This window comes from Gymnoscopelus microlampas, assembly GCF_963454915.1.
Source record: "Gymnoscopelus microlampas genome assembly, chromosome: 2".
In the NCBI taxonomy this organism is placed as follows: Eukaryota; Metazoa; Chordata; class Actinopteri; order Myctophiformes; family Myctophidae; genus Gymnoscopelus; species Gymnoscopelus microlampas.
Genome location: NC_139939.1, coordinates 61,196,878 through 61,220,877, shown reverse-complemented (window position 1 = coordinate 61,220,877; position 24,000 = coordinate 61,196,878). Strand labels below are relative to the sequence as shown.

Below are 24,000 nucleotides of genomic sequence, written 5' to 3'. Positions count from 1 at the left end.
TTGATCTCCTTCCCACTTCCCAAACTGGACCGTCTGTCCCGCGTCCCGCACAAACGGAACAATGTCCGGCCAATCAAAGATATGAAGAAATAAATAATAATAACAATCTTTTTTTGGGGGCTGTGACAGTAAAGACATCTGCTATTATATTATATAGAGAGAGAGATAGAATCGTCAGCCAATCACATGAGTCTGTTCTTGTGTTCCGAGGTTAGGCTCCTCAGGGCGTGCGTGCGTGCGTGCGTGCGTGCGTTCAGTGAACCAGCAGACAGAGACCATGTGACTCACATTAAGGCCCTGAGAGGACACAGAGACCATGTGACTCACATTAAGGCCCTGAGAGGACACAGACATGTTGCCTGTTTTCTCCTCTGATGCATCTGAGAATGTTCTGTACTGACCTCTGACCTCTGACCATCTGACCATCTCATCATCTGACCACAGTGTGTTACTGTTGTACTGGGAGCTGACCAGTACAACCACAGTGTGTTACTGTTGTACTGGGAGCTGACCGGTACAACCACAGTGTGTTACTGTTGTACTGGGAGCTGACCAGTACAACCACAGTGTGTTACTGTTGTACTGGGAGCTGACCAGTACAACCACAGTGTGTTACTGTTGTACTGGGAGCTGACCAGTACAACCACAGTGTGTTACCCATAGCGTTAATGGCTTCCAAGTCTAGACTTACTGCTAAAATGTAGTTGCACCACACAGATTATTATTATAAGCAGTGTTGGGCAAATTACTTTAAAAAAGTAATTAGTTATAGTTACTAGTTACTTCTCCAAAAAGGTAACTGAGTTAGTAACTGAATTACTCTATTGTAAAAGTAACTAGTTACTAGGAAAAGTAACTATTTGCGTAAAAAGGTTGTAATATGTCAAAGAATTTGGACTGTTTTTGGGAGCAGGTTTCACAAGCCAGGTGCATAGAGTAGAGCAGCATAGACAGGTACTTACTACTTACACATAATAACCTTTGCCATGAGGGAGAAATAAACTTCAATGTATGTATTGCACTTCAATATAATATTTATTGCACCTCAACGCACAGCAACTGGTAGATAACAACAGTGGTAACAGGTGTAATTGCCTACACCAGTGGTTCTCAAACTTTTTGGACCTCAAAAGTCCAGTTTTTAAGTTTCAACTGGTATGGTACTGGTAGACAATACTGTACCCTACTTCAAGTATTTTCTTTGAGAAAAAGTAAACAGTTAAACAACAAAGTGCTTTTAACACTAGTGTGAATTAAATACACAAACTGGCTCAGAACTTAAGACAACTGGACACACACACACACACACACACACACACACACACACACACACACACACACACACACACACACACACACACACACACACACACACACACACACACACACACACACAATATAAGGTGCATTTAAGTACACACAGCAACTGGTAGAGAACATAACAACAGTAAAACAATAGGTCTATAGCCTACAGTGCTTTTAAAACTGAATTGTAAATTGAAAACTTCAGACAACTGGTCTGTTAGATATACTGTAGCCTACTTCAAGTAGTTTCTTTGAGAACATGTAAACAGTTTAACAATATAAAGTGCTTTTAAAACTAGCATAAATTAAATAAACCAAACTGTCTCAGAACTTCAGACAACTAGTCTGGTAGACAGACACATACTGCAGCCTAGTTTTTCACCCCTTCATGAACAAAAGTACAGTTAAACAAAATGAGGTGCATTTAGTACAGTACTGAAAAGTTAAGATCCAACTTTAGCTTCTAGACATTCATCTATACATCCACACACACCCTTGGTAAGCATTCCTTCAGCTAACCAGCCAACCCAGTGATCTAACCATGCTGCTAAAAATTAAACCAGTGATTGTACCTAAGAAGCAGAAGCTTTTCAAACTTCTGATCAGAAAGCCTGTTCCTCTTTGGACTGAAGACCAGCTTTCCCAGGCTAAACAGACGCTCTACGGGAGCACTGGACGGAGTGGCTGCATTGTATTTGAGTGAAATGTGCTTTATCAGTGGAAAGCTATTGAGAGTGTCCATCCCTTCATGTGCCCCTGATTTGAAATAATCCATGATTTGGCATTCAGCAGTAGAAGTGGTGTCCTCCTCCTCCTCCTCCTCAAAGTCAAAGAACTCATCCTCTTTGGCTGAGTCAGTGCTGCGGTTGTGTCTGCTGGTACCTGGTAGCGGGACTTCATGTTGGATTTTCCGGCACTCTGCCACCAGACTTGCCTTGGCCTTGTCCTTCCTGTCCTGTGTCCGCAGCCAGCGTAGTTTAAACCTGGGTAGGGTCACAGCAGCCAAGAGGGCACTCTCGCTTTCCAGCACCACCGCAAATCTGGTTTTGATTGCCTGAAATTAAACATGATGCAAGTTACATTATTATACTGACTAACACACACACACACACACACACACACACACACACACACACACACACACACACACACACACACACACACACACACACACACACACACACACACACACACACACACACAAGCTAAAATATAAATATTTTTTCTCATAAAGTACGGATGTATTAATTTAAATGTATTTAAGATACCAGTTCTTACCATGACAACTGCCTCTGGAAGGTTGATGAGGATTTGCAGGCCACTCTTCAAGTCCAGGGTCTTGGATATCAACTTCTCCAATGTGGGTAGGAGTGTGCCATGGAAACAGTTATCTTCGCCCTGAAGAATGTCTAAGGCTTTTGTCAGTGGCTTCATGACCGCACAATACTCCCTGAGGATCAGATGCTCCCGTTCTGTGATTGCTTTCACCCCGAACTTGGAGGAGAGGGTGTTCAGCTCAGTCATAGGGATCTCGCAGATTCGAGCTACAGCATCATAGAATGAGTTCCATCTGGTGGTGCAAGGAACAAGCAGCTTCTTTGCTATGAGATTCTCAACAGTCTCTGCAGCCACTGTGGAACGGCTAGCCTTGTTCCATAACCCTGTGCATTTTGCTGTTGCACTTCTGTAGGTAGCTTTCACTTCTGGTTTTGACTGTAGCCACTTTTCAACATCATTACATGAAATCAGATTTAACGTGTGCGATGCACATCTATGATGCGGTGGCAAGGTGATCACAACATCATCGCCGACATCATCAGCATCACCACTGTTTAAGACATCAGTAACATTCATAAAAGTCACCTCATCTTCATCATCGCCAGAGTCGTCATCCTCCTCAACAACTGGCTGGTAGACTTTGAAGGCTTTAACAAAATTAGAACCATTGTCCGTGACGGTAGCTGTTATTTTGTGGGAAATCCCAAATGAGGAATGAATATTGTCTAGATCGGTTGCAATAACGTCATGTGTATGACGGCCCTTGAAACGTCTGCATGCTAGGGCTGCTTTCCTTCGTTCCAGGGTGTGTGGATGTATCCAGTGCGCAGTTACGCCAAGATAACTTTTGTTATGTGCAGTCCAAATGTCTGCAGTAGTAGACACATAGTCTAACTCGTCAAAAATCTTTCTGATCTCTGCGTTCATTTTGACATACTCTGCGTCTATGTATTTTGAGAACGTCTTTCTGTCTGGCGTACTGGCCCCCCCTCTTGTAGGTATTTTAGCTATGATGTCTCTGAAGGAGTCTGACTCAACTGTTGATATCGGCAACATGTTCTCAATTACATACCTGCCTATCATACCGTTTAGTTCAGTCTGTGTCACAAGTTTTTGTGGAGAAGTAAAATCCAGCTTTTGCTGCTTGGAAGTGGACGGCGTGGCACCGTGTCCATCTGTGGCGGCGTCATCATCGCTGGTGATCGGGTTTTTGCCCACTAGTTTAGTGGAACCATGTGTCTGGGAGAGATGCTTGCCTAAATTGGAGTTGCTTTGGGCAGACGTGGACAAACGCTTCCCCCCGGGACACAATGTGCACTTCACGTGCACATTCTTTCCTTTCCTTTCAATAAAGGTGAAGTAGTGCTTATAACGCCAATTTGTGAAAGCAATCTTGTCGGATTGCTCGTCGTCGTGACTCGCCATCTCTTCTCTACTGGTTGTTGTTAAAGTTGGTTTGTTTATGTGTGTGCGCCGCGCTGTGTTTGTGTGTAAAATATACCCATGAAGATAACAATACCAAGGATTCGTCAGTGATGTCACTGCTTAAACAGCGCCGAGTACGTGTTACTTCCTGGTTGCGTAACATCAAAAAGTAAGAGACGTCACTGTCGTGTCCTTGGTATTTTTTCTAACCGTGTTTGCAGTAGAAGGAGCACAGGCTGTAGTAGCACACACACACACACACACACACACACACACACACACACACACACACACACACACACACACACACACACACACACACACACACAGTCAGCCGGTCCGTGGTAAAAGAAAGCTTGGTGACGCTTGACATAGTAACGGTACTAACGGAGCACATTTCATATCACTAACGGTAACGGCGTTGCCAAAATTGAAATTGTAATTAATTAGATTACTCGTTACTGAAAAAAATAACGGCGTTAGGTAACGCCGTTTATTTAAACGCCGTTATGCCCAACACTGATTATAAGTAATGTGTGCAGAAGCCTCTCTAGGCAGAATAACATCTACTACAGTATGACTGCATCACCAAACTGATTGAATAGAACAAACCAACACACTTAAAGAGATATTAAACCTGATTGTATATTTATGAAGATGTTGACATTTATACGATATCCTCTGCTTCTAGAGAGACACGGGGTTTTATAGAGATGTTATAGCCTACATGATGTGACATCTGAATGAATCTATGTTTTATATAGATGTTATAAATATGGAACAAACGGAGGCATTGGGTCCCATTTATATATAGTCTATGGCAGTGGTTCTCAAACTGTTTCATGTCAAGCACCCCAAAATAGACGCTTATTACCCCACGGACCCCCATTTGAAAAGATAAGCCAGGGACCCCAATAAGAGAAGGTTTTATGGCTCTCTAGCAGTGATTCTCAACCATTTCAATTTCAAGGACCCCCAGTTTGACATGCATTAGGCTACGGACCCCCATTTAATGGCATTTCTATCTCTGGGACCCCAATTTATATTGTAAAATGTTAATTTAACTCAGAGAGTGTACAAATGGAACCAAATGGACCCGTCAGAGAGGGTCTGTACACTCTCAGAGTTACAGACCCATAAGGGTCCATTTGGTTCCTGTCCATCATTTAGCTGGGTACCCCCTGGAACCCCCTCAAGTACCCCTGGGGGTCCCCGGACCCCACTTTGAGAACCAACGCTGTATACAATTGTATTTTCATAGATTTCATAGACCACCACCAAACCTCTTTGCCATAAATAGCAGATCTACAAGCTCACAACACGCTGCAACAGGCCAGGAGGTCTGAGACCTAATAAATGATCAACACTTCACCCTGACTGGATATTAACACATTGATTGCCAAGATCGCATATATTCGTTCTTTCAAATGCATCACTTGATGGTCAAGATCGAGTATATGCGCTACTGACCTGATGATGTCACAGTTATAGGCTGCTGACCTGATGATGTCACAGCTAAACGCTACTGACCTGATGATGTCACAGTTATAGGCTGCTGACCTGATGATGTCACAGTTATAGGCTACTGACCTGATGATGTCACAGCTATACGCTACTGACCTGATGATGTCACAGTTATAGGCTACTGACCTGATGATGTCACAGTTATAGGCTACTGACCTGATGATGTCACAGTTATAGGCTGCTGACCTGATGATGTCACAGTTATAGGCTACTGACCTGATGATGTCACAGTTATACGCTACTGACCTGATGATGTCACAGTTATAGGCTACTGACCTGATGATGTCACAGTTATAGGCTGCTGACCTGATGATGTCACAGTTATAGGCTACTGACCTGATGATGTCACAGTTATGCGCTACTGACCTGATGATGTCACAGCTATACGCTACTGACCTGATGATGTCACAGTTATAGGCTACTGACCTGATGATGTCACAGTTATACGCTAGTGACCTGATGATGTCACAGCTATACGCTACTGACCTGATGATGTCACAGTTATAGGCTGCTGACCAGATGATGTCACAGTTATAGGCTGCTGACCTGATGATGTCACAGTTATAGGCTACTGACCTGATGATGTCACAGTTATAGGCTGCTGACCTGATGATGTCACAGTTATAGGCTGCTGACCTGATGATGTCACAGTTATACGCTACTGACCTGATGATGTCACTGTTATACGCTACTGACCTGATGATGTCACTGTTATACGCTACTGACCTGATGATGTCACAGTTATACGCTACTGACCTGATGATGTCACAGTTATACGCTACAGACCTGATGATGTCACAGTTATACTGTAGGCTACTGACACAACGACTGACCTGATGATGTCACAGTTATAGGCTGCTGACCTGATGATGTCACAGTTATATGCTACTGACACAACGACTGACCTGATGATGTCACAGTTATAGGCTACTGACCTGATGATGTCACAGTTATACGCTACTGACCTGATGATGTCACAGTTATAGGCTACTGACCTGATGATGTCACAGTTATAGGCTACTGACACAACAACTGACCTGATGATGTCATCGTTGTGGCCCAGGTAGAACTTCTGGGTGTGTTCTCGGGTGCTGTAGACCACGCCCACTCCGGCCACAAAGTAGACCACCTCCTTCCCGGCGGTGTAGTAGAGGTTGTTCCGACACTGGTGACCGCGGTACCCGTGGATCCACTCCAGACGCAGCTGGCACCGCGGGGCCGTCTTGTCCGACATCACCGCCCGGACACGCCCACTTCAGCCCAGACACGCCCCCAACACGAGACACTCCCACAGCCGCTCAGCTGGCATTCACCCTGTGGAACGGACAGAGAAGCAGCAACTGATAAATGTTCATGCATTTTTAAATATTAATACAAAAAAGAAATAGCAGATCTACAAGCTTACGTCAGGAAGTGATGTGTTGTAAGCTTGTGGATCTGCTATTTTTTGAAACACAGGTTGAGAACCACTGCTCTATAGTAATGATTACAATCACAACAGAGCTATTTAACACTGTTACTGAACAAACACTCTATAGTAATGATTACTATCACAATATAGATCTATTCAACACTGTTACTGAACAAACACTCTATTGTAATGATTACAATCACAACAGAGCTATTTAACACTGTTACTGAACAAACACTCTATAGTAATGATTACTATCACAATATAGATCTATTTAACACTGTTACTGAACAAACACTCTATAGTAATGATTACTATCACAATATAGATCTATTTAACACTGTTACTGAACAAACACTCTATAGTAATGATTACAATCACAATATAGAGCTATTTAACACTGTTACTGAACAAACACTCTATAGTAATGATTACAATCACAATATAGAGCTATTTAACACTGTTACTGAACAAACACTCTATAGTAATGATTACTATCACAATATAGATCTATTTAACACTGTTACTGAACAAACACTCTATAGTAATGATTACAATCACAATATAGAGCTATTTAACACTGTTACTGAACAAACACTCTATAGTAATGATTACTATCACAATATAGAGCTATTTAACACTGTTACTGAACAAACACTCTATAGTAATGATTACTATCACAATATAGAGCTATTTAACACTGTTACTGAACAAAAAAACCTTTTAACCAAAATATATTACTTACCCTACCATGTGTAATCGTGACACAGCCCTACACACAACTGTACTCAAGTAACTGTACTCATTATACTCAAGTAACTGTACTCATGTACAGTTACTGTATGCTACAGACAGTACTTGAGTACATGAATGAATATCAGCCTAACAAGTAGCTATTAGATACTATTCATATTATATTATATTGTGTTAGAGTCTATTCATATCACATAAGGTCCATATTGTCTCCTCTAGGTGAAGAGAGACATTTAGAATGAGACGAACCAGATGATATAGAATCAATAATCTAGTGTATTAATTAATAATCTAGTGTAGCTCAATCAGAGCTACACTAGATTATAATAGTGTATATTCTATAATGATTTAATGTTCATACCCTCCTGATAATAATAATGTAATACAATAATGTATATATATATATATGTGTGTGTATATATATATATATATATATATATATATATATATATATATATATATATATATATATATATATATATATATATATATATATATATATATATATATATACATATATATATATATATATATATATATATATACATATATATATATATATATATATATATATATATATATACACACACACACACACACACACACACACACACACACACACACACACACACACATACATATAAACATATAATAATGTATATTTAATCTTACCTGCTGTAGCAGCAGCTGCTCCAGGGATCCGGTTTTATGACTAAATAAAATAATAATAAGGTGTCAGAACATGAATAAAAACATGTATTTTTTATGGTCGGTGGAATTTAAAGGTTTATAAAAATGAATATGAAGCTCATGATGAAATATCTCCGTTTGGTCAACGTGTTTCTCCTTTCCGTTTGAAACGAGCAGAGGATTAAAGAAGCTCAGATTTATTTCTCCTCCAGTAGCTTTCATATATATATAAATATATATTATATATATGTTTATTTTCCTCTAAACAGCGTGGCTTCACAGGATGAACAAACACACAGTCTGTGTCCTAAGAAAAGGCAACAGTAATATAAATATGAGTATAAAAACAGCGTTAATAATCCTCTGCTCTGTGTCAGGTTTAACACTGTTCTGTGAACAACCATAACATTAACTCATATGACACTTCCGGTGGACGAGCTCTTCAGAATAAGGGTTGATTGCAGGGGGGGGGGGGGTCCCAAGCAAAAGTAGTTAATAACGACTTTATCCCTTTATAAGCTGGCTATACAAAAAATAGGAGATCTACAAGTCACTTCATGTGAGCTTGTAGATCTGCTATTTTTTTGGGGAAAAATCTTTGATTTTTTTTTTACATTTGCAACACAAATCCTCTCCTCTGGGGGTCCCTGGCTCAAAGTATTTTCAGATGGGGGTCCGCAGACAAATCTATATCAATGTGGGGGTCCTTCACATGAAAAGATTAGAGAACCACTGCTCTAGAAGACTATAAGCCATTTCAAATATATACATCATAAATGTATTTAAAACTATATGTATATGTATGTATGTATGTATGTATGTATGTATGTATGTATATATATATATATATATATATATATATATATATATATATATATATATATATATGTCTTTCAAAGAAACATTAAATGCAATGATCTTACTTTGAAGGCAACCGGAAACCTTATATCTGATAGCTCCAGAACCGGATGTCCTGTAGTTGTCTACGGAACGGAGCTGATAAACAGCGTAAAGCTGCTTCAGGAATCCTCTCTTTGAACAGTAAACATCCGTGAAGGATCGCGGGAGTTGTAGTTTTATTAGCCGCGAAGCAGGAGGACGGCAGGCCCGCAATGAACTACAAGTCCCGGCGGCGGCGGGGAGGGGGGGGGGGGGGGGCGCTGTCCGCGGTGCTGATCATGTGGCGTTAAAACCGTGAAGGAGTTAAAAGCACTGATCTACTTTATAAATGGATTACATTAGGGTAATAGACGTTACTTTTATAAATGGATTAAATTAGGCTAATAAACGTTACTTTTATAAATGGATTACATTAGGCTAATATACGTTACTTTTATAAATGTTTAATACATTATTTAAAAATCATCATGTATTAGATTAAATCATGTAGATCTATTGGACTGATGGTGTTAATTTAAGCATGTTTTAATTTTTACTACTTCTTTTTTCTACTCATAGAACTGATAAAACATCATACTAATGAGATAAATACATACATAATGAGATAAAACATCATATTAATGAGATAAATACATACATAATGAGATAAAACATCATACTAATGAGATAAATACATACATAATGAGATAAAACATCATACTAATGAGATAAATACATACATAATGAGATAAAACATCATATTAATGAGATAAATACAAACAAAAATGATTGTTTTGGTCAAAACAAAAAGGTTATTTTTGTTAAAAATGTTAAAGCACTATATTATATTGTTACAATAATCAAACAAATAAAAACATAGATTTTTGCCGAATATGGGGGAGAATCATTCAGTAGCTCAATGTGTGCAATAACACGCACGCACGCACGCACGCACGCACGCACACACACACACACACACACACACACACACACACACACACACACACACACACACACACACACACACACACACACACACACACACACACACACACACACACACACACACACACACACACACACACACACACACACACACACACACACACACACACACGGTGTATTAATAACACAGGTAAATATTAGTTGTTCTATAGAGAGGTGAGTGACTGACTATGGAACAGCTTTCCAACCAATTAACCTTTTCACTGCTGTCTGGGGGGGTTCTACTCAGAACCTGTTGCTGGGTAGATTTTAAACCAAATGTGTGTTCATTTTCCTGAACAAGAAGTAGTAAAATAGCAGTTTGAGGTTGGATTATACAGTGTTGGGCTTCCCTCTCTGTTGTTTGTAATCCTTTTCATTTCAACCAGACAATAGAATAAATAATGCTGTATTTACCTCTATTTAAAACTAAAACAATAGACAATAGAATAAATAATGCTGTACTTCAGGGGTTTTCAACGTTTTCAGGCCAAGGACCCCCTAGCTGAGAGAGAGATGAAGCAGGGACCCCCTCTACATTGTATGATATCACACAAAGATTCGGGAGATGACAAAAATTGAACGGCTTCCATTCATAACTTCCAGGGTTTGGTTGTATCTGGTCTCCCTGCTCTTCTTCTATTGTGTGGTCTGGTAGTGACGCCTACTGGTCGATACGTGGTACTGCATGAGGGTCAAACTTCTACACTGGGGTTCCAGTCTTTCTATTGGTTGTCTGAGCTGGTCCAGAGCCCACACAACTTTTATTCTAACCCGTAGCGTGAACAGCGGGACTAAAACTGATCGATTCTAAATCAAGGCGTGGCCTAGACCGGAATCCGGTCTGTGTGAGATCTGGTCACCAGATCACACAGATCAGTTATGGATGAGAACATGGTTGAGGCGAGGTTACATTACATTACATTACATTACATTACAGTCATTTAGCAGACGCTTTTATCCAAATCGACTTACAGTAAGTGCATTCAACATAGGTAGGGAACGAAACTACTAATCACCAAGTCTGAAGTGCATTTTCTGGAAAAACAAGCAACTAAGAGTATACCTAGCGCTAAGGTAAAAGTGACATATACCAGCTACATACTGTCTTAAACAGATGAGACAAATAGGAAAATCAAATGAGCAAGAGCTAAAACAAATAAGTGTATCGACTGAACAAGATCCAATAAAACAATAAAATAATAAAACAAGAGCTCGTACAACTAGTTAACAACAAGTAGGCAAGGCTAAGAGGAAGCGTTAGGGTAGTGTTTCCTGAAGAGGTGGGTTGTCTCTGCTGTCCTGACATCAGTGACTCTGCTGTCCTGACATCAGTGACTCTGCTGTCCTGACATCAGTGTCTCTGCTGTCCTGACATCAGTGACTCTGCTGTCCTGACATCCGTGACTCTGCTGTCCTGACATCAGTGACTCTGCTGTCCTGACATCAGTGTCTCTGCTGTCCTGACATCAGTATCTCTGCTGTCCTGACATCAGTGTCTCTGCTGTCCTGACATCAGTGACTCTGCTGTCCTGACATCAGTATCTCTGCTGTCCTGACATCAGTGTCTCTGCTGTCCTGACATCAGTGTGGAGTTCATTCCACCACTGTGGGGCCAGAACAGAGAAAAGCTGTGACCGTGTAGATCGGCCAGAAGGACCACTGAGCGACGAGGCAACCAGTCGCCCCGAGGAGGCAGACCGAAGTGGTCGGGCAGGAGTGTAAGCCTCGACCATAGCCTGGAGGTAAGAAGGAGCTGTTCCTTTCCTGCTTGTTCCACCAAAACAAGCAGGAACAGGCTCTAGTTGCTCAGTAGGAAAAATGTCAGCAACTTGCCGGATTCAAGGACATGAAAGTTAAGAGCAGTGGTCTAAGTACACTTACTCAAGTACTGTACTTAAAGGGGAAATCCACCCATTTTCAATATTTAACTATGTCATTAATATAGCATAAAGGAGTTGTGTGGAAATAAGAAAAAAGTTCCCCCCTTTTCTTTTTGCCTTGAACTGGAGGATTGATTGTGAGTTTAACATTGCAAATTACAACGTGATGACTCATCATGTTGTAATTTGCAATGTTAAACCCACAATCAATCCTCCAGTTCAAGGCAACACAGAAAGGGGGGAACTTTTTTCTTATTTCCACACAACTCCTTTATGCTATATTAATGACATAGTTAAATATTGAAAATGGGTGGATTTCCCCTTTAAGTACATTTTTTAGGTATTTTTTACTTTACTGGAGTATTTCCAATTTTCTGTACTTTTACTTCTACTCCACTACATCTCAGAGGCAAATATTGTATTTTAAAAAAAGTACTCCTACAATAAAGAATTTGAGTACTTTTTCCACCACTGGTTAAGAGTGAAGCTATATATGCCTTAACAGACGACGTCACACTGATAAGAACCAGTATGCGCGTGCACAGGTCTGCAGCAAAAGAACCCCACCGCTCATAAGATGTAATGTTAAAGTGGTCACAGCCTCACGTGTAAAAATGCATCCTATCAAACTTTCAGATGCTGTTTTTCTCCCAGTATGGAGAAAGAATTATAGGATGTTTACTGTGATCTCTGCCTCTTGAAATATATAATCCTTGGTTTCTGTTGTGTGTAAACAATAATAACTCAAAGCAGTTTTCCCCCAAACCCCTCCTCCAGAGGCTGTCATAAGAACAGAGGGAGCGCTCTGTGATCACGGCACCAGAACCTGCTCTTGCTCGAGCAGCTGCAGCCCGTCAAGCCTAATTTATGCTCCGTCCCGAGAAGGCGTCGCGCGCAGAGAACGGCCGAGAATAGCAGACCTCCAAGCTCACAGCGGTCTCATCCGCGACGCGGTTGTGAGCTTGTATGTCAGCTGTTCTCGGTGCGCAATACCGCTGCGCGATGATGTATATATGTCTCGCCATGGCGCCCCCCACTAGCCTACACACAAGAGGAGGTTGAATGAAGTGAAACCAGCGAAACCCCAAAACAACAGGTTTGGGGATCAGTTGGGAATTGATTAGATGAAACAGTCACCTGTGCGTCCACTGCCGTCCAGTCTCTATGTTTGTAAACAAATAATTGGTCTATTAGAACTTTCCATACGGTGGTTCTCTAACTTTTTCATGTCAAGAAACCCCAAAATATTGTTTATCCACAGAGACCCTGACCTGGAAACATTTCAACATTTGTGTCGTTACTTTTTTTCAAGGTTTTTGGAACATTGCAGATCCACCAGCTCACACGTTGTGAGCTGGTGGATTAGCTATTTATTTTTTACCCGCAGGGATCCTTAAGGGGGGTCCAGGGGGGGGTCCAGGGCCGGACCCTATTTTGAGAAGCACAGATTTAAACCACACACAGAGTTAAGACACACGACACAAAGTATTAAAGTTTAAAAGCATTTAATGACATCGCACATATTTAACAGAGGCAGAGAGAGAGAGAGAGAGAGAGAGAGAGAGCGAGAGAGAGAGAGACTACAGGTTGCAGTGGGTCTGGTCTTGGCTCTCTATACATTGAAGCCGTCAGAACCCAGACACATAATGAAGACTTTTAATTCATGTCATTTCTATAGGATATTAACGTACGTAGTGATTGTGTTCTCAGTACAATAGATACAGTGACCAAAACATGGGACAAAACGTTTGGCCGGTTACGTCTCCCCGGTAACGATGTGCTTCTTGGCGATAGCTTTCATACTGTTGTAAAGTCTGTTTGTTTCTCTTTTAAATGGAGCCTCATTCATAAGGAACATGTGAGCCTCATAGCATAATGACATAAGTCACATCTAGTTGACTTAGCCAACCCAGTTACTCTGACCCTGCGTTTTAACAGCGGGCAACTCTCGGGCGATGCCGGGCAACATCGCCCAAAATATAATGAAAGTCTATGAGAGCCGGCGATCGGGCGAAGTGGGCGGGGGGCCGATGAAAGATGGATTTTCTTTATCTTTTTGGGCGATATCGCCCGGCATCGCCCAGAGTTGCCCGCTGTTAAAACGCACCGTGAGTCATGTTTATCTGCCTAACTCTACTCTCCTAACGCTGATGATTCCTTATTGCCGATGTCCTCAGCCTATCAGAATGCTTGTTACATTAAAAAAAAAAAATTCTGCTGAACTCAAGAAGTTGACTTTGGGCAGAAAGTGATTTTGGAATGAAACAAGCGTTCTGATAGGCTGAGGACACAGGCAATAAGGCACATCCTGTCAAAAAGCTCATTCTGTTGTTGCTAAACAGCAGAAATGGAGTCCTGTTTGTAAGGAACATGTTTTGGTGAAATAAACACTTTCCAACGGTATAATAGTTATTGCCAAGAAGCATCATTGTTACAACAGAGAAATACATCGACCAAACACAACATTTCCTAGGTTTTTGCTCGATGTTAGTTAGATATCTTATCGTATCCATCGTCTCTATGTGACGGATACAGTAGATATCTTACTGTATCTATCGTACAATAGGTTACAGTGAGAGTGGATACGTTGTAGCCTTGGATCAAGACTTTCACAGATCGTATTTTATCCAGTCGGACATGTGCTTACATATCTATGATAAGTCTTGGTCTCCATCTCCCTATAGTCACTGGACATCCGCGCACAAAGTCCGTACTTCTCCGTACATGTACAAAAAAAACATATAAAGTGCTGACCCTGTAGCCACGGTGGTTAACTCGACATTAGGAAACCTTTGAGAACCGCATTAGTCCGTATTTTTCAATAGATGTGTGTTTTAATCTCGCCTGTGCCTGAACGCCGTTTTATCTCCTTGTTCACATCCAGTTTACATGGAGTGTAATACCGGCTTTGACCTGATGCGCCCCCCCCCGCCACTACCACCCATTGAGGACTACAGGCCCAGGGAACTTCCAACAGAGACAGGATGAAAACACACATTAATTGAAATATACAGATTAATACCGTGAACACATGTTCCTAACGTCTAGTTAACATCTGTGGCAACAGGGTCAGGACTTTATATGATGTTTCTTCTCTATGTGTACGGAGAAGTAGAGGCTTTGGAGGTGGATGTCCAGAGTCTACAGGGACATTCATAGATACGTATAAACACATGTCACACTGGATCAAATACATTCATGATAGATAGATCCAAGTCTAGATACAGTGTATCTATGGTACAATCAACACAGTGACAGTATACAGTGTATCTATCATATAACAGATACAATATAGTATACAGTGTATCTATCATATAACAGATACAATATAGTAGCCTATACAGTGAATCTGGTACAATAGATACAGTAGATACAGTGTATATATTGTATCATAGACAGTAGATACATTAGATACAGCGACAGGGAGGGCGAGGAGACAAGCAAGCAACCTCATGGTCTTAAGAACAGTTGGATTTGTTGCAGTAAATGCTGTTTTTTTTAATATATTTTAGTTTTTACCATTTAACATCGATGCTTTGAAGTGTTTATATAATACATATTGATTTTATAATCCTTAATGTATGTATTTGAAAGGTTAAAAAAGGAAGGATGAAGGCATAAATCATAATAATAATAATAATTAAAGGTGGTCCTTCATAACGCAGTGATGCGCACCTGAATTAACGCATGCAGGAACAGGATAGGCCCACACAGGCCACTCCCCTCGATGAGGATTGGTTGTTCACGTCAACCGTTCCAGTTTTTTTTTTGTTTTTGGACCAATCAGGGAGCGGCTCCTGTGCGCGACGCCAATAAAGCAACAAACAAAATGGCTCTTGGTCCGATTTTCAAGGATTCAGGTTTGGTCGTTGAGAAACTTAGACCAAATAATAATAAAGATAAAGAACTTCAATCCAGTTTTGACATAAATGTTTCATAAAAAACAAAACAAAATAAAAAAATCAATAGAAAAAGAGATGAAACGCCATGACATCATCAGTGACATCATCTTCATGCGCAACGAGACGAACGCGCCTCAACTCCTCCTCAGCTTCACATATTCACGTGTTAATTTATTCATATATTCGCATATTCATGAATTAATTTATTCACGTATTCATCGCTCGACGATGAGGTTTCAATTGAAGGACCAGGAGGGGCTTCACCAACCAACCAACCAAACGCTAGGAGAACTGATGGTGATCGAACGGGAAGTTTAAAGTGAACGTTAACAGTTTAACGTCTAACTTTGGTGGAAAGTATTTTTATTAAATTTTTTTCCCCTCATCTTCAATTTCTTGTTTTTCCGGCGGGGCGGGCCTCTTTGCGGTCATTGGCTGTCCCCGACTCGGAAGCTGTGATGTCATTTCTACGTGAACGACAGGCGAGCGGCTAAAACAACGTTAAGTTTGGTTTAAAACGCTTAAACCTCATTATCACACGTTTAAACCTCATTATCACACGTTTAAACCTCATTGTCACACGTTTAAACCTCATTGTCACACGTTTAAACCTCATTATCACACGTTTAAACCTCATTATCACACGTTTAAACCTCATTATCACACGTTTAAACCTCATTATCACACGTTTAAACCTCATTGTCACACGTTTAAACCTCATTATCACACGTTTAAACCTCATTATCACACGTTTAATCCTCATTATCACACGTTTAAACCTCATTATCACACGTTTAAACCTCATTGTCACACGTTTAAACCTCATTGTCACACGTTTAAACCTCATTATCACACGTTTAAACCTCATTATCACACGTTTAAACCTCATTATCACACGTTTAAACCTCATTATCACACGTTTAAACCTCATTATCACACGTTTAGACCTCATTATCACACGTTTAGACCTCATTATCACACGTTTAAACCTCATTATCACACGTTTAAACCTCATTATCACACGTTTAAACCTCATTATCACACGTTTAAACCTCATTATCACACGTTTAAACCTCATTATCACACGTTTAGAGCACATTCATTATCATGGTCATAATGGAAACCAAAGAGACACCTAGCATTCACCTAGCAACCACCCTGGGTCTTCATTTAAACCCCCTAGCATCCACCTGCCCCTACATTTAAACCCCCTAGCATCCACCTGGTCCTTCATTAAATCATCCTAGCATCCACCTGCCCCTACATTTAAACCCCCTAGCATCCACCTGGTCCTTCATTAAATCATCCTAGCATCCACATGGTTCTCCATTTAAACCTCCTAGCATCCACCTGCACCTTCATTTAAACCCCCTAGCGTCCACCTGGTCCTTCATTTAAACCCCCTAGCGTCCACCTGGTCCTTCATTTAAACCCCCTAGCGTCCACCTGCCCCTACATTTAAACCTCCTAGCATCCACCTGGTCCTTCATTAAATCATCCTAGCATCCACATGGTTCTCCATTTAAACCTCCTAGCATCCACCTGCACCTTCATTTAAACCCCCTAGCGTCCACCTGGTCCTTCATTTAAACCCCCTAGCGTCCACCTGGTCCTTCATTTAAACCCCCTAGCGTCCACCTGGCCCTTCATTTAAACCCCCTAGCATCCACCTGGTCCTTCATTTAAACCCCCTAGCATCCACCTGGTCCTTCATTAAAACCTCCTCATCCACCTGGTCCCTAGCATCCGGCTGGTTGCTAGGTTACTGTTTCTTCTTGCTGAAGAGGCTGAAGCGTTTGTCCTTGTCCTTCTCCCGTCTCCCGGGGCTGGAGGACTCTGTCGTCATGGTGACGGTGGGGGGCAGGGTGTGGGCGCGGGTGGATGCTGGGGTGCTCTGGTTGCTATGGTTACTGGAGGGAACCTCCATCTTGTCGACGGAGGAGCCGGCGTTCAGGATGGCCTGGATCCACGAAGACATGTCATCCTGAAATACATATATATACATATATATATACATTATATACATTTATATACATTTATATACATTAGATACATTATATATACATTTATATACATTATATATACATTAGATACATTATATATACATATATATACATTTATATACATTTATATACATTTATATACATTTATATACATTATGTATGGATCCATGAGGACATGTCGTCCTGAAATACATATATATACACATATATACATTATATAATACCTTATATGTCAGGCATTTTTTGGGCCACCATGGCCGACAGGATTATATTTTACCGGCCAAAGAATACATTTACCGCCCATATCATAATTAACGTCACATGTGTGTTTGCACTGCATACATGCACCCAACTGATCATTACACCTCGTTACGTTAGAGCTGTGCTTCTTTCCACTTTATCACAGATACAATCTGTTCCTGTTTTTATAGATAACTAAATGATATGATCTACTATAGTCTATATCATGCAGAGATGTCGCTTGCCAAAAATTAAATGAATAAAGTGGGCATGAGTGAACTTCTGCGCGACGAATACCAAAACGCCCGCTCGACGCTCGCCCCAAAACACAGTCGCCCCGGGGAAAATCCGGCGGTATTCGCCTGATATTCCTAAACATATCAGTAAACTATGTCTAAACCTAACCTTATTCCTAATCTTAACCTCAGTAAACCTATGCCTAATCCTAAACCTATTTCTACCCTTATCCTCAGTAAAACAAATACAAGAACCGCTGGTCTGCCTGAAAAATTAGGGCGAGGGTGTTTTGGGGCGAGTCCACCGGTTACCCTGCGCCAGAGCCTTGCCCTGCGCGACACCGTCGCACAGTATAAACAAATTAATATATATATTGGGCTTTACATCGATTCTCATTCAACCTTGATATGCAAAAGTAGGTTTTATTTTGTTTTGTTAACGTTAATTATATATGTCATGATATATGTGGCCTTGTGCGAGGTTGATTACTTGCCTCTCTAGTTGCCTGCTGCAATCAGTGTCATCAGCTTTCACCAACTTTCACCACTTTATCCATTGCAGACAGACAGTCACTGTGCTTGCATAATATCCACAACCCACGCGTGTTCGGGTCCCTTTATCGACAATTGGGTCCGGCTTGGTTCAGATTCTATCACCTCGGAATACAGCACCGAAGTCTGACGTAATTTACACATCCTACCTGGTTCGCGGTTTTCCACCCCCGTTCTGAATCCCCATAGACGTGTTTAATATCGCGTCAAATAAGAACTGTGTTCCAAAATAAACAAATGATCCCGGTGGTTTGACTCTTATGGATATGAAGCATCAACTGACGGTGAGAAAACCATAATGTTACTTCCGCCGAATTAGTAAAATTTTCGCCAGAAACAGACTGTATCAAATATGAGTGACTGACTATCATAAACGATACAGAACCTCCTCCCTGACAATATCTATATATATATATATATATATATATATATATATATATACTTATTTATATATATATATATATATATATATATATATATATATATATATATATATATATATATAACATAAACGATACAGAGCCTTCCTGACAATATCGGTGAGACAGTTTGTTTATTTTTGGACCACAATTCTTATATGAGACGATTCTAAGATGACCCAATGTTATTCTCCATAGAGACATGACTTTATGAACCAGGGGATGAACAACGTCAGGACTTCTGTACTCTATCCTGGTTCTGTTTATCAACCACCCTACTCAGCGCTGATTAGGAGGACACACAGCTGTGTCTCTCAGCTGTGTTGTGGTGTATCAAAAATAGCAGACATACAAGCTCACAACGCGTCACGTTGCGACGTGCTGTGAGCTTGACAATGCGCGACAATATATATGCGTTTCGAGGAGAGCCCTATTGGAGTTTAGGTTTTCTCTTTCTTTCTTTCTTTCTTTCTTTCTTTCTTTCTTTCTAACATGGCAGCTGTAGCAGTGGAACAGCAGAGTTAAAGCTGTAGTATTTGATCAGAAAACGGTTGAAAAAAGGTTGAATATAGGAGAACATAAAGAGTCTTACCTCATCTTTGGCTTGGAACAGATATTCGTTGCCGTCGGCCACTCTGGAGAAATAAAGACAAATAAAATAATTTAATTAACTTCACATTCTGACAGCTTAAACTCTTATAATGTCTATTTACACACAGGCTATGGGATTTAAACTCTTATAATGTCTATTTACACACAGGCTATGGGATTTAAACTCTTATAATGTCTATTTACACACAGGCTATGGGATTTAAACTCTTATAATGTCTATTTACACACAGGCTATGGGATTTAAACTCTTATAATGTCTATTTACACACAGGCTATGGGATTTAAACTCTTATAATGTCTATTTACACACAGGCTATGGGATTTAAACTCTTATAATGTCTATTTACACACAGGCTATGGGATTTAAACTCTTATAATGTCTATTTACATACAGACTATGTTTTAGTTTTTGTCTAGTTATAGTTGACTAAATATCATAAGATTTTAGTCGACTATAATGTATTTTTGGCGGGACATGATGTCATCAACATGGCTGATTTTCACTTAGCTGCATGCCGCATATAGCAGATCTACAAGCTCACAACGCGTCACAGTGCAACGCGTTGTAGTTCTACTGGATCTCTTCTCCTCTAGTCTTAGTTCTACTGGATCTCTTCTCCTCTAGTCTTAGTTCTACTGGATCTCTTCTCCACTAGTCTTAGTTCTACTGGATCTCTTCTCCGCTAGTCTTAGTTCTACTGGATCTCTTCTCCACTAGTCTTAGTTCTACTGGATCTCTTCTCCACTAGTCTTAGTTCTACTGGATCTCTTCTCCACTAGTCTTAGTTCTACTGGATCTCTTCTCCGCTAGTCTTAGTTCTACTGGATCTCTTCTGCACTAGTCTGAGTTCTACTGGATCTCTTCTCCATTAGTCTTAGTTCTACTGGATCTCTTCTCCACTAGTCTTAGTTCTACTGGATCTCTTCTCCACTAGTCTTAGTTCTACTGGATCTCTTCTCCGCTAGTCTGAGTTCTACTGGATCTCTTCTCCGCTATTCTACTGGATCTCTTCTCCTCTAGTCTTAGTTCTACTGGATCTCTTCTCCACTAGTCTTAGTTCTACTGGATCTCTTCTCCGCTAGTCTTAGTTCTACTGGATCTCTTCTCCACTAGTCTTAGTTCTACTGGATCTCTTCTCCACTAGTCTTAGTTCTACTGGATCTCTTCTCCTCTAGTCTTAGTTCTACTGGATCTCTTCTCCACTAGTCTTAGTTCTACTGGATCTCTTCTCCGCTAGTCGGAGTTCTACTGGATCTCTTCTCCGCTATTCTACTGGATCTCTTCTCCTCTAGTCTTAGTTCTACTGGATCTCTTCTCCACTAGTCTTAGTTCTACTGGATCTCTTCTCCGCTAGTCTTAGTTCTACTGGATCTCTTCTCCACTAGTCTTAGTTCTACTGGATCTCTTCTCCACTAGTCTTAGTTCTACTGGATCTCTTCTCCACTAGTCTTAGTTCTACTGGATCTCTTCTCCACTAGTCTTAGTTCTACTGGATCTCTTCTCCACTAGTCTTAGTTCTACTGGATCTCTTCTCCGCTAGTCTTAGTTCTACTGGATCTCTTCTCCACTAGTCTTAGTTCTACTGGATCTCTTCTCCGCTAGGCTTAGTTCTACTGGATCTCTTCTCCGCTAGTCTTAGTTCTACTGGATCTCTTCTCCGCTAGTCTTAGTTCTACTGGATCTCTTCTCCGCTAGTCTTAGTTCTACTGGATCTCTTCTCCGCTAGTCTTAGTTCTACTGGATCTCTTCTCCGCTAGTCTTAGTTCTACTGGATCTCTTCTCCGCTAGTCTTAGTTCTACTGGATCTCTTCTCCGCTAGTCTTAGTTCTACTGGATCTCTTCTCCGCTAGTCTTAGTTCTACTGGATCTCTTCTCCACTAGTCTTAGTTCTACTGGATCTCTTCTCCACTAGTCTTAGTTCTACTGGATCTCTTCTCCACTAGTCTTAGTTCTACTGGATCTCTTCTCCACTAGTCTTAGTTCTACTGGATCTCTTCTCCTCTAGTCTTAGTTCTACTGGATCTCTTCTCCACTAGTCTTAGTTCTACTGGATCTCTTCTCCACTAGTCTTAGTTCTACTGGATCTCTTCTCCACTAGTCTTAGTTCTACTGGATCTCTTCTCCTCTAGTCTTAGTTCTACTGGATCTCTTCTCCACTAGTCTTAGTTCTACTGGATCTCTTCTCCTCTAGTCTTAGTTCTACTGGATCTCTTCTCCGCTAGTCTTAGTTCTACTGGATCTCTTCTCCACTAGTCTTAGTTCTACTGGATCTCTTCTCCGCTAGTCGGAGTTCTACTGGATCTCTTCTCCGCTATTCTACTGGATCTCTTCTCCTCTAGTCTTAGTTCTACTGGATCTCTTCTCCACTAGTCTTAGTTCTACTGGATCTCTTCTCCGCTAGTCTTAGTTCTACTGGATCTCTTCTCCACTAGTCTTAGTTCTACTGGATCTCTTCTCCACTAGTCTTAGTTCTACTGGATCTCTTCTCCACTAGTCTTAGTTCTACTGGATCTCTTCTCCACTAGTCTTAGTTCTACTGGATCTCTTCTCCACTAGTCTTAGTTCTACTGGATCTCTTCTCCACTAGTCTTAGTTCTACTGGATCTCTTCTCCACTAGTCTTAGTTCTACTGGATCTCTTCTCCACTAGTCTTAGTTCTACTGGATCTCTTCTCCGCTAGGCTTAGTTCTACTGGATCTCTTCTCCGCTAGTCTTAGTTCTACTGGATCTCTTCTCCGCTAGTCTTAGTTCTACTGGATCTCTTCTCCGCTAGTCTTAGTTCTACTGGATCTCTTCTCCGCTAGTCTTAGTTCTACTGGATCTCTTCTCCGCTAGTCTTAGTTCTACTGGATCTCTTCTCCGCTAGTCTTAGTTCTACTGGATCTCTTCTCCGCTAGTCTTAGTTCTACTGGATCTCTTCTCCGCTAGTCTTAGTTCTACTGGATCTCTTCTCCGCTAGTCTTAGTTCTACTGGATCTCTTCTCCACTAGTCTTAGTTCTACTGGATCTCTTCTCCACTAGTCTTAGTTCTACTGGATCTCTTCTCCACTAGTCTTAGTTCTACTGGATCTCTTCTCCTCTAGTCTTAGTTCTACTGGATCTCTTCTCCACTAGTCTTAGTTCTACTGGATCTCTTCTCCACTAGTCTTAGTTCTACTGGATCTCTTCTCCACTAGTCTTAGTTCTACTGGATCTCTTCTCCTCTAGTCTTAGTTCTACTGGATCTCTTCTCCACTAGTCTTAGTTCTACTGGATCTCTTCTCCACTAGTCTTAGTTCTACTGGATCTCTTCTCCACTAGTCTTAGTTCTACTGGATCTCTTCTCCACTAGTCTTAGTTCTACTGGATCTCTTCTCCTCTAGTCTTAGTTCTACTGGATCTCTTCTCCTCTAGTCTTAGTTCTACTGCTTAATGAATGAATGTCCCTGAGGACAGCGTCTTTACCTGAGTTTGAAGACGTGTTTCTTCTTCTTGTATTCTGAAGCCACGTCACAGGCCGAGTCCTTCAGAGCGACCGGGGTCTCGTTGTGGTACGGGACCCCCTGCCCCGCCCCCTTCACGTCCTTATAGAAACCCAGCTCTCCTTGAGTTATCACACAGTATACGTTATGCCACGACCTGAGAGAGGAGAGGAGAGGAGAGGAGAGGAGAGGAGAGGAGAGGAGAGGAGAGGAGAGGAGAGGAGAGGAGAGGAGAGGAGAGGAGAGGTTAATCACACACACCTCCAAAGGACGTGTTGTGACGTGTGTTGGTGTTTTCAGTGGTTTTACGCTAGATGGCGCTGTTCGCTAACCTCACCATTTGACTCTCAGAGAAGCAGCAAATCACGTGATCGTAAAAAAAACAAAACAGCCACGTTCACTTCCATTCTAATGGATTTGGAAACGTGCCTTTTCTCTGCTT

At 41.1% G+C, this 24,000-nt stretch overlaps 2 protein-coding genes across 2 annotated transcripts in view; both read right to left on the bottom strand.

Annotated features, from left to right (window-relative positions):
- Window positions 1–6,766, bottom strand: part of LOC311035580 (echinoderm microtubule-associated protein-like 6) — a gene marked incomplete at both ends in the record, with an annotated part of 83,523 nt that extends 76,757 nt beyond the window's left edge. Inside the window, one exon of the mRNA XM_084043857.1 lies at window positions 6,570–6,766. Within this exon, the coding sequence (XP_083899983.1) occupies window positions 6,570–6,766 (197 nt within the window). The remainder of the gene's footprint in view (window positions 1–6,569) is intronic.
- Window positions 6,767–13,631: 6,865 nt separating this feature from the next.
- The window catches only part of LOC311035572 (spectrin beta chain, non-erythrocytic 1-like), a 129,947-nt gene continuing 119,578 nt past the window's right edge, over window positions 13,632–24,000 (bottom strand). The window contains exons 42-45 of the mRNA XM_084043846.1: window positions 23,542–23,715; window positions 20,077–20,119; window positions 17,100–18,018; window positions 13,632–16,554 (exon numbers count right to left, since the gene is read on the bottom strand). Of these exons, the coding sequence (XP_083899972.1) occupies window positions 17,797–18,018; window positions 20,077–20,119; window positions 23,542–23,715 (439 nt within the window). The 3' untranslated portion in view covers window positions 13,632–16,554; window positions 17,100–17,796. The remainder of the gene's footprint in view (window positions 16,555–17,099; window positions 18,019–20,076; window positions 20,120–23,541; window positions 23,716–24,000) is intronic.